This window comes from Plectropomus leopardus, chromosome 12 (genome assembly GCF_008729295.1).
Source record: "Plectropomus leopardus isolate mb chromosome 12, YSFRI_Pleo_2.0, whole genome shotgun sequence".
Classification (NCBI taxonomy): Eukaryota; Metazoa; Chordata; class Actinopteri; order Perciformes; family Serranidae; genus Plectropomus; species Plectropomus leopardus.
Genome location: NC_056474.1, coordinates 11,037,680 through 11,053,352, shown reverse-complemented (window position 1 = coordinate 11,053,352; position 15,673 = coordinate 11,037,680). Strand labels below are relative to the sequence as shown.

At 39.5% G+C, this 15,673-nt stretch overlaps 1 protein-coding gene across 2 annotated transcripts in view; it reads right to left on the bottom strand.

Annotated features, from left to right (window-relative positions):
- The window catches only part of cacna1eb (calcium channel, voltage-dependent, R type, alpha 1E subunit b), a 76,052-nt gene that overhangs the window by 20,547 nt on the left and 39,832 nt on the right, over nt 1-15,673 (bottom strand). For both annotated transcript variants that reach the window (XM_042496945.1, XM_042496944.1), the window contains 11 exons: nt 14,699-14,752; nt 11,947-12,027; nt 11,579-11,788; nt 11,307-11,419; nt 10,516-10,628; nt 10,259-10,390; nt 8,717-8,786; nt 8,194-8,311; nt 7,091-7,158; nt 6,854-6,921; nt 1,782-2,552 (listed from right to left, as the gene is read on the bottom strand). In XM_042496945.1, the coding sequence (XP_042352879.1) occupies nt 1,782-2,552; nt 6,854-6,921; nt 7,091-7,158; nt 8,194-8,311; nt 8,717-8,786; nt 10,259-10,390; nt 10,516-10,628; nt 11,307-11,419; nt 11,579-11,788; nt 11,947-12,027; nt 14,699-14,752 (1,798 nt within the window). The remainder of the gene's footprint in view (nt 1-1,781; nt 2,553-6,853; nt 6,922-7,090; nt 7,159-8,193; nt 8,312-8,716; nt 8,787-10,258; nt 10,391-10,515; nt 10,629-11,306; nt 11,420-11,578; nt 11,789-11,946; nt 12,028-14,698; nt 14,753-15,673) is intronic.

The window sequence follows — 15,673 nt, the reverse complement described above, 5'->3', positions numbered from 1 at the left end:
CATGGGTTGTGTTAATGTCAAGCCCTGTGATAGATTCAAAAAAATAAAAAAATCACACTTTGGTGGACACACAATGCTACCAGGTAGAGTGAACTGTGGCAATTTAGTTGATCTAGAGATAACGTTCAGGTTTTTTCTCTAGTTTGACCTATCGATTGGTTGAAGAGTAGGTAGAATTTCAGTCGACTGAGATTTTCTTTGGTTGATTACCGCTCTACTTTTTATCTGGTGAAAATTTTAATTTGTCCAGCACTTTGGTTTGTGACCAAAAACCTGTAACTAACAACATTCCCATCAGCCTCAGTGGTGTTTTCAGTGCTCATCAGCAAATGTAACTAAGATGATGGCAAACATTAAATCTGCTAAACATTACCATATCAGCACTGTCACAGGGAGCGTGTTAGCACGCTCCTGTTAGCACTGATCTCAAACACCACTGTACAGCGTCAGTATGGCTGTATTGGCCCACACTTTTATCAAGTCTGTCTTAAAACAACACTCACACAGCAATATGTACATTTCACGACTCATTGGTTGTGTAATTGTTCCTTCCTAATGTGACTGTAATAGAAGAGATGTGGGGCAAAATCCACTATTTTTGTTCTGTGCTAAAATGCTCTCCAAAGTTTAAAGTGAAGCAATGAGGCCTCATCAGTTAGACAAAACAAATGTATATCTTTGAAAATGTTTAGGATGAAACAATAGGAGGCAGTTTTTAACTAAAAGACAGTCTGACCCAGTCTTCTGAGGCCTTATTTTACGCAGCTGAATCACTATGGGGATGCAGTTTTGCATGAAAGGTAGGCTTTGGATTTTGTCTAAAATGGCAACCTGCAGAGCCGAAAAATGAAGCCAATGTGGAAGTGCAGAAAACTGTAGTTCCTAGAATGGCTACTTTAGGCTCCAGAAGTGAGTCAATCTCAAATGACCCCCATGTTAAATTTACTGCAGAAATAAACATGTTTACAACCTGGTACAAAAAGTGGTTTTGGTAGCTAATTTCCTGGTTCACAGCAACTGTAAAAGGGGTGAATGTCTATATAACTCACACCTTTAAATGTCATTTAGTGTTAGTTATGTATTACTAAGGTCTTGGTTGCTTTAGTGAAGGGTGGGTGCCACGTCACTACCACAGCGACTTCATAGATAAGGTATGGTGTAACGTCAGAATCATAGACAATGTCGCAATTTCAGTCTGTTTTCATGGAAGTCAATTGTAACTAACTGTAACTAAATGGCCCTCTATGGAGTCGGAGCTCATTTTTTTCAGCAAATACATTTTATTTTCATGGTTTTAAGCCTGTTTTTCACTAGCAAAAACCATAGTTATAAATGTACTGTGCTGAGCAAGCTAGCAGCGTGTTTAGCTCTACTCTCGCGTCCAAATATCACTTCTGGCTCCAATGATTCAAGATGGCGAAGGCCAAAATGCCTCACTTGGGGGCTTCAAAATAGCACACCAGTGGCTAACATAATTAAATTATACAATCTATATTTTGTCCCTATCTCTTGGAAAGGATCTCTTTTTAGTTAACAACTTAAATGTTCATCATAAATATGGGCATGTCAATATTGTTTTGAGATAGAATTTAAATGTGAACGTATCCTGTAAAGAAAAAACAGAAAAATGAAAGGGTTCGCTTCTCCTTCAGGGAAAAATGTCCAGTGAAAGTGCAGTTAAAATGTCCTTTTCCACATACAAAAAGAAAAAGGGGTCAAAATTACTAGAGTTCATAGTAGAGAGTTTAACCTTATGACCCCTTTTCTTCATCAAGGCTTACCTTCGACAGTCTTCTCCAACTTCTGCATACGGGTTGGCGATGCACGTTCCACAGTCGTCTTGAACCGACTCTCCTTCTGCCTCTGCTTTCTCTCTCTCCTCTCTGTCGTCCTTCTCTTCCCTCTCATCCAGTATCTTCCTCTCCTGGCTGTGCGACCGTCTGACTAGTGGCACCTCATGCGGCGACTGGGTGCAGTCCAGACTCTTGGCTTCAGTGCGAGCATCGCGGTGGCGGTGCCGTCTGTGTCGGGCCCCATCGTCTGGCCCCTGACTGGGTCTGAATTTGCGGGCCATCCTGTGCCTGCCGCCGCTCGAGGCCCGGTGGTTGGCTCCTCCTGTCTTGTCCTCGCTCAGGTTCACCAGAGGCTCGGCTGCCGGAGGCTCAGGGATGGGGATGGAAATGGACATCGGGGGCTCAGGAAGGGGCATCCCCACAGACATGGGGGACTCGGGCAGGTGAGCTGGGCTGGCCTCAGGGGAGAGGGTGGAAGTGTGTTTGGGGATTGTAGGAGTTTCGATGGTGTCTTCTGTAGGGCTTCCAAACAGCTCCTCTCTACTTGCCATCTGTCGACGTTTGCGTAGCTGGTTGGCTCTCTGCTCCCACACTGACATGTTAACCTTTCTCCTCCTCTCGCGGCGGGTGACAAAGGCGTTGGAGCCATTGAGGGGCTGCTCGTCTGCTGCCCCTGTTGCACTCTCGGGCTCATCTGGGAAGTTTGGTCGACCTCTGTGGATGGCTCGTTTCCTGTATAGGTAGGGTCTTCTCCTCCCACTGAGGACCACAATACATTTCACATCAATATGAGGCAGCAACAGGCCAAAATTTAACGAATGATTGACGAGAAACACCAAAACTTGTGTCCATTTAGCATACCAGTTATATAAAAGAATATTCAAACAAATCAAACAAAGGTTGCAAGAAAAGGGCAGAGCTTTTCTGTGAATTTATAATGTTAGTTAATCAGTAACACAAAAAGATTCCCATGGAAAAAATATGCAAAATACAAGCTAAAAAATACAAATACATCCAGAAATGAAAAAATGAAGATACCTGAGAGGTAAGGACAGATAAAAAGAACCAAAACCACAAGGACAATAAAAGGTAAGGTGCAGGATTTAAGTATAAACATAGTGTAGAAAATAATCTCAATAATTGAGTAGGAAAACTGAAGGGAGAAATTCTGTGAGACAGAGATGCATACAATCATACTTACTGGTATTCAGATTCTTTTGTTGTCCATGTAATCAATGAGTGATTATTTGAAAACAAGACATTAGTGTTTTACAACATACACTGAACATTTGTTGTGACACAGAACAAAATGTGTAGAGGGGATGCAAAGATTATCCAGTTTAAACAGGTTCTGAAAGGACTGAAATCAGTTCTTTAAGATTATCAGTGTTTCATTGGAGGAAGCGCTCCATTTTATGGCCATTACTGTTCAATATATTCTTAACCCTTTGAAACCTGGAGTGATATCACTTTTCTTGTGTTGCTTTCAGATGCCTTTCACAAGGATTTAAACCTTTGAGCCCTGAGCAATTTGTGCAATTTCTTTTAAAAACATTGGAAAAAAAGGCATTGACCAAGTTGGTAAGAAATGTTTAACATATTGCAAGAAATTAGTAGATTTAGACTTTTTTTTTTAAAGCTAGGGAAAAAATTCTCGGGAAAAAAGCAAAAAGTTAGGGAAAACTGAATTTATACTAATCATAATTACATATTTAAAATTATGTGACAAAATTATTGTAATCAATTTAAGCATGCTTCCAAAGCCCTGTCTTTGTTGTTGTTTTAAACTTAAAAAAATTAAAGATTTTTTTTAACCAACATTCATGAAATTTTCTTGTAATCATTTCCTTTTTTTTTAAAGATTATTTTTTTATGGCATTTGCCTTTATTATGTATAGGACAGCTTAATGAAAGGAAGGAGAGAGAGGGGGTGACATGCAGCAAAAGGAAGCAAGGACACAGCCTCTGTTTATGGGGTGCCCCCTCTACCAGCTGAGCTACAAAGTGCCCCACTAATTTCTAATTAATGAATTTTTGGATAGTTTCCTCTTTTGTTGCGTATCGCCTTCTTCCCAATGTTTTTGAAAGAAATTAAGCCAGTTTTCTCAGGTTTCAAGGGATTAATTTAAGGTTAAAATTGACTTAAAGCTGGCAGAATGACAATATATACAACATTTTGGTCAGTGCCACATAACAGGCATAAAACAAGACAACGTGATGGAACCAGCAAAACACTGTAATGCACATCAGAATCAGCATCTTGGTAGCTGCAATACATACAAGACTAACATTCAAATATGTAACAGACAAATGATACATTTAGTGTCTCAGCTAGAGCCAGTTACCTGTCTGAGGTGATTATTTGCCTTTTCTCTCACTTTATGGAGTTAATTAGTGCCTAATTTTTTATTGCTCATTGTGTGTCATGCAGTTTGTATCTTTGTTAAGAAATGTGATACACATAATAAAAGTTTATTGTAATCATCATTATGTGATTACAGAGGTTACCACTCAGCTGCATTTATGCACTATCCATTTATGGCCACTAAAAGTTCTTTTTTTTCCACTGACAGGCTCAGATTGTTATTGTAAGTGTCTAAAAACATCATGGAGAGGATCCCTACAGAGATAGACCTTTTACGTAAGAGGCTATATGCTTTATGTTTAACCAGAAAAAGCCCAAAATTGCTACTGCCAAATCCACCAGACTCCATTTAAATCAATGGTCTCCAACTGGTCCAGCCACTGGCTCCCGATTTCTCCTTTGTCATTAGTTCAAGGTCACACATAAGAGAAATGACCACATATTCAATTTTTTTTGACAAAAAGGTAAACAACATGAGGGCATAAAACACAATGAAATAAAACATATTGCAAAAATAAGGCGCAATTAGTTAATAGAAGGTGATTGTTAAAACAGTAGAAATACAAACCAAGATGACTTTTATCAGTTGTATTTTGTTCTGTTGACCTTGAATGAAGTGCGTTTTATGATAATAGTCTGGTGGGTTTGGTGATAGGAATTTTGGGGCTGTTTCTGATTGAACAAAAAGTTCTTACTCTTTAACAAAAGGGTCAATCACAGAAGAAATCTTTTTCAATGAGTTGTCAGACACCTATAATAATAATCTGAACATGTCAGTGGCAAAAACAAGCACTTTCAGTGGACGTACTTTGACAGTTTACAAATGCAACAAAGGGTTGCATTGCAGCCTGTTATGCAGCTCTCTTTCTTTAAAACTGGACCAACTTTATCTCCATAAATCACTTAGACACAAAAACATGAGAAAATAGGGGCCAGATAGTAACAAAAAACAAAGCCCCCCTAAAAGTGTCCCTGCACTATGCTTAAGCATTATTTATCAATCACTGCTTTAAGATGTGGTTACTGGTGGTCAGTAACGCCCTAATGGGACATGTACTGTCATAATACTGTCAACTCCTTTGTCAGACTGGTGATGCTGATCAGGTGGAGTCACACTAATCAGGAAAATCTGACACAGTCCAAAGTGTGCCTCCTCCCAGTAGAGTGACACACTGAGACTTCCCACTGTTCCCGAAAATCTGAAATCTGAAAACTACATCCTGCCCTCCTCCTGACTTACTGGATCATTAGACCTGTGGGAAAGCCACCAGGTCATCGGAAGAAGCAGGAGGTCAGTGAAGAATCTCATTAACAAAAGAGGCTGCCCATTACCACTCACAGGCCAAGACAGTTATAGAAGACAATTTGTGTCTCTGCAGACCGCAGACTTGGAGAGGGCAAGGTAACCACTTTTGGGGCGTTTCCACCAGCAGGTCGGTTTTGTTCAGTTCAGCTCAGTACACATTTTTTTGAATTTCCACAGTGAAAAGTTGTGGATGATACCTTTGGAACTGTCCCCATTTTTTCCACCCCTCTACTTTGGGTACCCAGCACACAGATCCAGTACTAAAAGGTGGAGCTAGACACACTGCAGTCTGTTGACTGGTCAAAAGAGAATCAACACTCAGTGCAAGGTCGTGACAAGTTTAACCATTGTTCATAACGTTGTCATACATTAGTTAACTATAACTTATGAAATAATGTTTTGCAGCCTCTAGCAGCAGCTGTAGACTGAGGAAAAATTAAATGAATTCACTGGGCCGACTGCCGACAACTTTTCTTGTAATGTTACTCAATGCATGAGATGACGACGTGAATCCATCAACACACCTTAAATTTCAATATGACAACTTTGACCACTCTTCTGTTTTATTGTCTCTCTTGGATGACATACCCTTTTGGTACTGAGTGGGTCTTCAGTAATGGTACTTCATCACTGTCCACCACTGAGTATAGGCATAAAACGTAAAAAAATAATCAGACGGATTGCGATTTGTGTTGCTGCCCTATAATACTGTCGAGTGAAATTAAAACTGATTCACCCAGTTCAGGTGGCTTACTGGTATATTGTAAACCTCTGATTGGCCAGATTAAAAAACAAATGTCAGTTAGCATGCCCATTCAAAGGCTCTGGGCTGCAGAGACACTATACTGGTTATAGAGGTAGTTTCAGTAATGCTGCAAATTCAGTCTGTAAGAGATCATGCTTTTAAATCAGGCACATTCAATTCACATCCAGCATTATGTCATAAACATGCCTTTCTAACTTTGCATTCACCATGCAGCTAGAGGCATCGAGGAACAAATTAAAGCATTCCCCAGTTACACCTTGAACTGGTTCTCAGAGTCCACAGTTGATGACATTGTGGAAATCTTATTGGCTTCAGCTCACTGATTTTTTACACATCTTCTCTCCAGAAAAAGACGATCAAATTTAGGATCATCACCAGTTTTCCACAGCCATCCACAATGATTTTTCCAAGTAAGCCCAAGGCTGATTCATCTACTTGCATATGCTGCAAAAAGACCAAACAGTTTGAAGAATGGTGACAAATTTTTCAGTCCAATGTGGATTTTCCGTTTGCTCAAGAGGAGCGCTCATCTGAGAAACAGTCACACACTCACAACTAAGAACTACTCGAGAGTATCTCATCCTAGAACGCTCAATTTGTTAGCTGTTGAAACAGTAACTTACTCAGATATCAGGCCATCTCTGCCTCTGGCATATCTCTGGTTGAAGAACTCCTCCTCCTCCTCTTCATCCTGATAACAACAAAATGAATGTGCATATTAAGAGACAACTTATTATTATACATATATTATACTTCCATCATTGAACGTGGATACATGAATACATTCATGTACACATGAATACATTCATGTACATTCATCTTTTGGTAAACTGCCAAAACAGTGGCAAAATAGTTCAAACCTTTGTCAGTTCTTGTGCGTTGGCCAGATTATCCACAGCGATGGCCAAGAAGACGTTTAACAGTGTGTCTGTCATGAAGGCAGTTAAGAACAAACACACCAAACTGTGGGAACCTTAAATTGTTTGTACTCCCCTCTCCTGTTCATCAATGCATACTAGTAAGACTGAGACAGTTTGCAAAAATCTCTTCCAAAAATCAATGGATTGAAACATTACTGCCTACAGTAACCAACAAATCCTACGGATGGCAAAGTATCCTGGCCACCCTGAGGCATGTCCTTGCAGGTGAATTTTCTCTGTTGCCATCAGGGCGTCGTTATGCATTACCTGCTTGCAAAACAAACCACAATACAAAATATCTTATCCCTTCGGCAGTCAGACTTCTAAATTCCCTGTAAGTGCCATCCACCTGTATACTGTGTGGTTTATATTGTGCTGTGTGCACTTTTTTCTTATCCCGGTTCCTCGGCTCCTGGTGCACTTGCCTGGCTGTATGTTGCAAATGCTGCTGTGAGTGTTTTTGTGTGGGTATTTGTTTTGTAGTTTCAACATGCTTTCAACTTAACTAACCCCATGTCCCATGCAAAGTCCTAAACTTGAGATTTGAATCCTGAATAAGTCATAATAATAATTTGATAAAATCTTTGGTCAGTATCCCCAAACTTTCATTTTGATACAAATAGCAAGTCAAGAAAAGTGTGGACAGTGTTATAAAAACAATGCCTTATTGACTGTATAGTGAGTCAGTGTTTATGTGACTTTTGGTGAAATGCCCTAAAATTTTATGTTTCCTGCCTTGTTTAAACTGGGGAGCTATTTTGGAGAGAAAAACAAGTAGAGTGGCACTATCTGGACTGTAGCTGGTTTAGTTATAAACTAATATGTAGTTACTAAGCCTCTGGTGTCGACTTTCACCCTCACTTAGGAGAGAACTTACACAGAGCTGGTGCAACCCAGTGCAGGCCTTTTCCATGTAACAGAGTATTTCTACTCTGTGGTATTGATACTTTTACTTCAGCAAAGGATCTAAGTATTTCCTCCCCCACTGATCGTAAACAGACTGAGAGGTTACATCGGAGCTTTTGAAGGGTAAATAAGGATACAGTTTCCAAACAGGGTGAGAACTATGAAGTAGATTGATGACCACATGCCATACTGTACTCCACCCTGCGAGCGAATCCCATTATACATCACCTCGTTCCAGTCCTCACCAGTCAGAATCTGTAGGCAAATGCACAGAATATTTAGCATAAATAATTACATTGCTCATATTTGATCGAAGACCTCAAAATACATAAAACAGGAGACATATCTTCTGTCTCTAAACCAGCTCAAGATGTGGTATTAAAAATGGCAGCGAGATCAGTAATTACTATGTGCGCTGATCAAAACACTCTTTCACAGTGTGGTTGGTTTTGTAGCAGATCTGATGTGGGTTCGTTCACGTTTCACTTGTCTGATATTCATGTGCGCATATGTGTGCATGGATGTGTGGGATGATAGCGGAGGCAGGGGGTGGAGAGCGAGCGAGCAGAGTTGTTTAATCTGCGCCTGGGGTGAGAAATATCCCAGGGTGCAATGTGTCATGGAGAGCAGGCAGAATGAGGGGATCTGTGGGAGCCAAACCTGAAACACTGTCATGATGGCAGCTGGAAACGTGTCAAAGTTGGTGGGAGTGTAATCTTCAAAGATGAACCTAGAGGGAAGGCAGATAGAAAGCGGGGTCAGATATGACCAAGGAAAAATAGGAGGAGGAAGACGAGGAGGAGGAGGAGGATGCGGAGCTATTTTCATCTGGACATGTCATTTCCTTTCCTCTTCATCATTCAAGAAACTGCTGTTCTGTTTGTGGGGTGTGTAGCTACTGTTTCAAAACTGCGGCATGATCAAATCTAAGGCTTAAAATCAGGGCTGTCAAATGATTAATTTTTTAAATTGCGATTAATCACAGAATTTAAATACTTAGTCACGCTTAATCTCATTTATCAATCATGTTTTTAATTCAAGTATTCTGCAAGTATTTTGCATCACAAAACAGTTGAGGTTTATATTGACAGGGTGAAGCAATTCTTACCGAATGTCTTGAATAGGATATAAAAAGACTGCATTGGACTAACATAAAGTCAGCGTGTCTGTAAAGCGGACTCGTGGTGGGCACCCACAGGATCCATTTTCATTTAGATATCCTGAGGTCAGAGGTCAAGGGACCCCTGTGAAATGGCCATGGCATAGCAAAAAATGATCCTAAATTTGGAGTGTTATCAGGCCCCCTTTCTGAGACGCTAGCATTAAAAAGTACTACTGGATTCCTCAGGAGCTCTAGTTTCAAGGCAAGGCAGCATTATTTGTATATATATATATATATATATTTGTATCCATATAATAAAGGATACAGATTTACAATAAAAGAGTAAAGAGATGAGATATGAAAGGTCAAATTAATTACTAAATTATTTAAATTTTTCTTTTTTGTTAAAATAAAAAGCATTAAAATAGCAGAGGTGCAGACAAGAGATGCAAAGATGCATAGATTAGTAAAAATGATATAAAATCAAGTTTAAAATATATTTAATTTGTGGGTTAAGTACGCAGTCAAAAAAAAGGGATGTTTTTTATCTTTGACTTAAAAGTGGTCACAGTTGGCGCTTATTTAACATCATCTGGGAGATTATTCCAGGTCTGTCTTGCATGATAACAATACGCTGCTTCATCATGTTTAGTTTTAACTCTTGGGATGGTCAGCAGGCCGACCCCAGATGTCCTGAGGGTCCTAGAAGGTTCATATGTCACAAGCATGTCAGAGATATATTTTGGCCCTGAGCCACACAGTGATTTATAGACAAGCAGTGAGATTTTAAAATTTATTGTCTGAGTTACAGGTAGCCAGGATAAGGACTTTAGAACTGGAGTAATGCGGTCATATGATACCAGTATTATCGCTCTAGCTTTAAAACTCAGCCCGGTACAGCCTCTCAAAGATGGTTTAGCAATTAACACTATTATAAAAGACCCAAAAAAACCCACATTAGGTACGGACCTTTATCGTATCGCAATTAACGCATTAATGCTGATACCCCTACTTCAGATATTTGATGAAAATCAGCACCACAAATCAAGAACAGAATCTGTCCTCATTAATTGATGTCTGTTTTAAAATCCTTTACTCACCTTCCTCCAAAAAGCTGCATCCCCAGCAGAGCAAACACCACAATGAAGAGAAAGAGAAGAAAAAGCAGACTGATAATGGACTTCATGGAGCTCATGAGGGACACAACCAGGTTCCTGAGAGACGCCCAGTATCTGATAGAAAGAAATCACACACTTATTTTCTTTTTGAACAGAGCTTTATGGAAACATATGCACAAATATTCTACAACCCAGGCCTGATTTAGCTGAAGTGCTGTGATTTTTCTTGTCCCTCTTACTTGGTGATCTTGAAAATTCTCAGCAGTCTCAGCGCCCTCAGTACACTGATCCCAAACGACATGCCAGGCCTGAAGAAGCCCCAAACCACCTCAAAGATGCTGCCAACAATGACCTGCAAAACATGTCAGCATTAAAAAAGTAATGTCCTCATCATGGGCTCCATCTTATAAGCAGCAAACCGGCAAAACCATTTCTTTATCTGGTGTAAATGAGATTTTATTATATTATTATAAATTGTCACTAGCGTAAGATGGCAGTGTCTGTATCTGGGTTATTTTGACTTCATTTTTATGTCCATCTTTATATACAGTCTCGGATCCAAACCCATAACACATTCAGGGTTGTGGAAGACTTATAGTTAAGCTGACATTTAAAGAATGCCTTATTAACCCTTTTTTCCCTTCTTTTATCGTACAACCAATTACCAATATATGCCAAAAAATACATTTGTGTTCATTTGTGTCATTTGTGTTCTTATATCAAGACCAACAAGCCCCCCTCCCCCTTAGTTTTAATCTTTAATTTCCCCTGGGAATTTTAGGGTGTTTATATATTATGTTTGTTTGAGATTAGTTTTACTTGCTGATTTATATTTTGGAAATACATTCAAAATGTTTGAATAATAAAAAACTTGTCTGAGGAGTTAATTCGTAGAAATCCTCACTGCTTCATTACTAGTAAATTAGGATAACCCATAACTTACTTTTTCTTTGATAAAATACAAAAACGTTTTGAGTCACTTTTTGTTTTCTTTTCTGGAGTCTGAATAGGAGATGATGAAAGACCTCACCCCACAGTCGAAGCAGTTGAAAGAGGAATGGAAGTAGAGCCGGAAACCCAGGCCGTACATTTTCAAAAACATCTCAGCCAAAAACAGCCCCAGGAAAACAAACTCTGCATAGTCTAGAGAGGAGAAAAGAAAAAAAAATGCAATTAGTCAAAGGAGGGGATTGTCTGCTAAAAGCATTCATTAGACATGACCTGAATTATTTCAAGTAGTAAATCGTAGAACAATGTAAAAAACAAAACATAACAGCACAATCATTCAAAACTGAAACCCACAGAGGAAGATGGTCAGCCAGTCGGGCTGGTTGTGGTGCACGATGGCCACACAGATGGTGTTTAGAGCCACCAGACTGAGCACCATCAGGTAGAAAGTGTCTGTCTTCACCATGCGGCGGATGGAGATGCGTAACATGCGCTCTTTACGCCGAAGATAGGCAGCGGGGCCTCGCCGGCCACTGCGGAAGTTCATCCTGGATCGTGACATGCCTGAGAGAGAAAAAGGGAGAATCACAGGAGGGAGAGGAAGTACAGGAGGGTGAGGAAGTGGTCATATATAGGTGAAAAGTGCTTTATGTAACTTCATAAAGAAAGCCTGCTCTAAAGACAGTGAGTAACTGAACAGTATGAAATAGTAAAGTACTCACTGGCAGTTGACATGTCTGTATACTTCTCGTCCCCGGGTGCTCCTCTCCGTGCACCAGTCTTCTTACTTGCTCTCTTTAGCACTGAAAATGTTCCACATAAACTTACATTTGTAACGATTACAAAATATTTCAAATAGAAGTGAAAATAACATGAAATCATTCTTGGTACACAAAGATCTCCTTAAAGGAATACTTCAGCCACAAAATGACCATTAGTATGTCGATTACTATCCCAGTGTTCACTCATGCCTCCAAAGTGAAAGAAGATTCCAAAAAAAGTAAACATTTTTAATGAACTGAAGTCATTGGGGTTCATGTCAGCAAAAAGCAAAAGTATATCAAAACATCTGTTAATAAACTCTCACAATGTAATCTAACTCTTATTCGTCCAGTCTTATGCTCAGTACTTAAACACATACATTTTCACTAAAATGTTACTATTTAAAACACTTTTGCATAAACAATCTTATGCACAAATAAGTAGCACACCTGGGCAGGCGTGTGCATTTGCTTGTGCAATTCGTTGGTCTGAATTCAAAATTCAAATGCACACACTCACCCTAGCGCGCTAACTTGTTTGTGCATGAGATTGTTTACGCAGAGGCCTTTTTAAGGATCCTCAAGGATTTCTCTGTTTTTTAATTTTTTTTATTGACCTTGGAGGCATGCAAGAAAAAAATGTTTCCCTTACAAATATAACATAGCACGGGATGAGTAATTGAAATACAAATGGTCATTTAGTGGGTGAAGTATTCCCTAAACAGTCAATAGGATGAGTTCTGACTTTTTTTTTGGTGTCATCTACAGCCATCACAGTAAACTGTCTCTATGAATCAAACAGTTCATACATGTTGGACTGAATTTATGCACGTGATTTACAAGATGTCAGCACCCTAGCTACTTAGAGGAGCAAAAAGAGGGCATGTTTGTCATATGTTTTACCCATGATTAAGTATGTAACATTACTGGAGTCAGCCTGCAGTGATGGCTCTTTAGGATTCAGTTTAAGCTTTATTCAGAGATCACAGGACTATCACAGACAGATCTAAGGTGCTTTTGGCTCCTCATGCACACGAGGGAATTTTGGCACTGTTGAAAGGTTTAATGATATAAAGGAGGGAGAGTGTTCTCAGTTCTCTCACAGGATGATTCAGTGACAGATTTTAAAGCTTATTTTGCCATAAATGCCTAAATTAATGAGTAATCAATTCAGAAAGAAAGCTCAAGGGACGGTCGCCCCCACTTCTCACTCATGAATTTCATCATTTATTAGTTTAGTTTATAACTTTAATTTCATTCTACCGCCTATTTTATAATGTCGGTTTGGCCATTTTTGAAATTTCTTTTTGTTCCCATGAGGGCACGTGATGCTGATGTTATCAGCCCATTAAATGGTCGTTAACGGTGTTTTTTAGCTGCATAGATATGGCTTTAAAGCGGCCTACGTTGATAGACTGAGGAAAATATATCATGGTGCGTCAGTTAAAACAATTGTCTCTGGTTAAAATGAGTCAACACTGAGTTTTGGTTTCACACTGGAAATGACCCGTCCATTATTCCTACACTGCCTGATGCAGACGTTTTTGCTCTGTATTCTACATCAGCTGACTTCTTCCTTTTCATCCTGTCAGAATTATCACGGCCACGAGGTTGCTGCCTGACAAGAAACATCAGCCGTTTAATGGCTTGATAATGGCCCTCTGAGCCTAGTATTAGGTGTGAGAGGGCCCCTCTAACTCCTGTCTATAGCCCTTTTTACACAGAGTTCATGTTTCTTTATGCCACCTTTGCATTTTTACTCAGAATCAAACAACAGTGACATCATAATGCTCCAGTGTGTAATTTTAGACAGCAAATCAGCATCACAGAAGCAAAAGAGATGTGTTGGGTGCAATAACAATCATTTACTCTCTCGGTTATACAGCAGCTGATCTCTTCTTTAACTTGGAGGGTAAGGAGCTCCCAGACCTCATAGTTTTCCCAATTTGCTAGCTGCTTTTTAACCAGCCCTGTCCATGGTCTTGCCAGCTGTTCCTTTTATACAGATGTTGTTGTGACACCACTGTAACTACCTCCTTAGCAGTTTAAAGGTGAGACAACTCTGTCCCCCTAGTCCTCAATTGTATAGTATATACAGAACGATGAGGTAGCGTAATGGTGCCATATTCACACCTTGAACAGGCAGTGTTAAATGGGGTTTATAAAGCTTAACCACTGATAACGGCCATTTAATGTTCTGATATGCGATTTGCATGACTTCATCCATGCAGTTGGCATAACTTCACAATATGTCTATTGTTGTTCAACTTCTTTCCTTTCTTTTTATTTTTTAAAGATTTGATATTAAATGATGAATGTATGATAGCGTTCTTAATCAGGGCAAACACAGCGTGTCACTGCTGTAATTTTTACGCAAAAGTGACTTCCTCAGACGTGAGACCGAAATAATAAATTGCCTACACATGTAACGAGGTGCATGTCTGAAGGGAGCATTAGTTTCACCAAAGAGCCTTAATGTTAAATCAAGCATCAGTATTGTTGCCATGGTTACCTGCCGCTTGCACAATGCCTCACAGTACAGAGGTGGATTAAATGTTGACCGGAGCTACGTCTGACATCTTTCAATATACAGTAAAAACAGACACCAGTGAATCTCATCAGACAAGAGTATATTTGTGACCATTGCATTATATTTCATAAAAACAGATACATGTGTAATGAGGCGTGCTTAGTGTAAAGTGTGTCAACTCACCATCTAACGGCGATCTCCCTGAATTTTTATTCTCCTCTGCCAGCATTACCTCCTCTGTAATACAATAAAACTGGAGGTTATACACAGACGTACTTGTTTTCATCACGGCACAATTTAAATGATCAGATATACATCACAGGGTTGTATTCTTTAGGACAAACATTTACAGGAACTGAGGCCAAACTGATGTAAACGCTGCGTTAAGAGGCCAGTATGACCTTCTTTAGAGAAAGAGCTCTTATTCTCTCTTACATTCTCGCAATATCGCTCTCTCCCTTTTCCCTCTCTCTTCCCACACTCACCCACATCCATGCACACATAAATATGCACACACACATTTGCATGTAAACTCACACTAATGCGCGTGCACACAAATTTAAGTCAGTGAGTCAGTATCACCTTTTTCTCACCCTCTATGTGCGTGGGAGGCTAGCAATGTAGATTGCCATTACACCATCGTGTGTGCGCGTGTGTGTGCAACTCAACGAAGCTACTCTACTGTAGATCTAAAACTGTGATTATAGCAGAGAGATCACTTTACAAAATCAGCTGCAAAAAAGACCATTTAGCTCTAAAATCATTGTGATCATACAAAATCTTCACATCTTAAATCTTCTTAATTCATCTTTTGCAAGTCATTGTTTTCTCACAAAATGAATTTAAAAAATGAAGTCTGCACTAAAATTAAAGGAATAGTCTGACATTTTTCATTTACTTTAGTGCCAAGAGTAAGATCAATCCTCATATCTGTCTGGTAAACACGAAGCTGCAGCCATCCATGGGTTCTGCAGCACCTCCTTATAAAAAGGGGTGAAACACTACAGTTTGTAAACAGCTGGCTATTTTACAGTTTCTAACGACTGGGTTTTAAATATTGGTGCCTTTCAGAAAGATTTAAATAAAATAATTTTGCCCTTTGTATGATGTACAAATTATCATTGTACGGTCAATGATTCCAAAATTGCTGTAATGTAC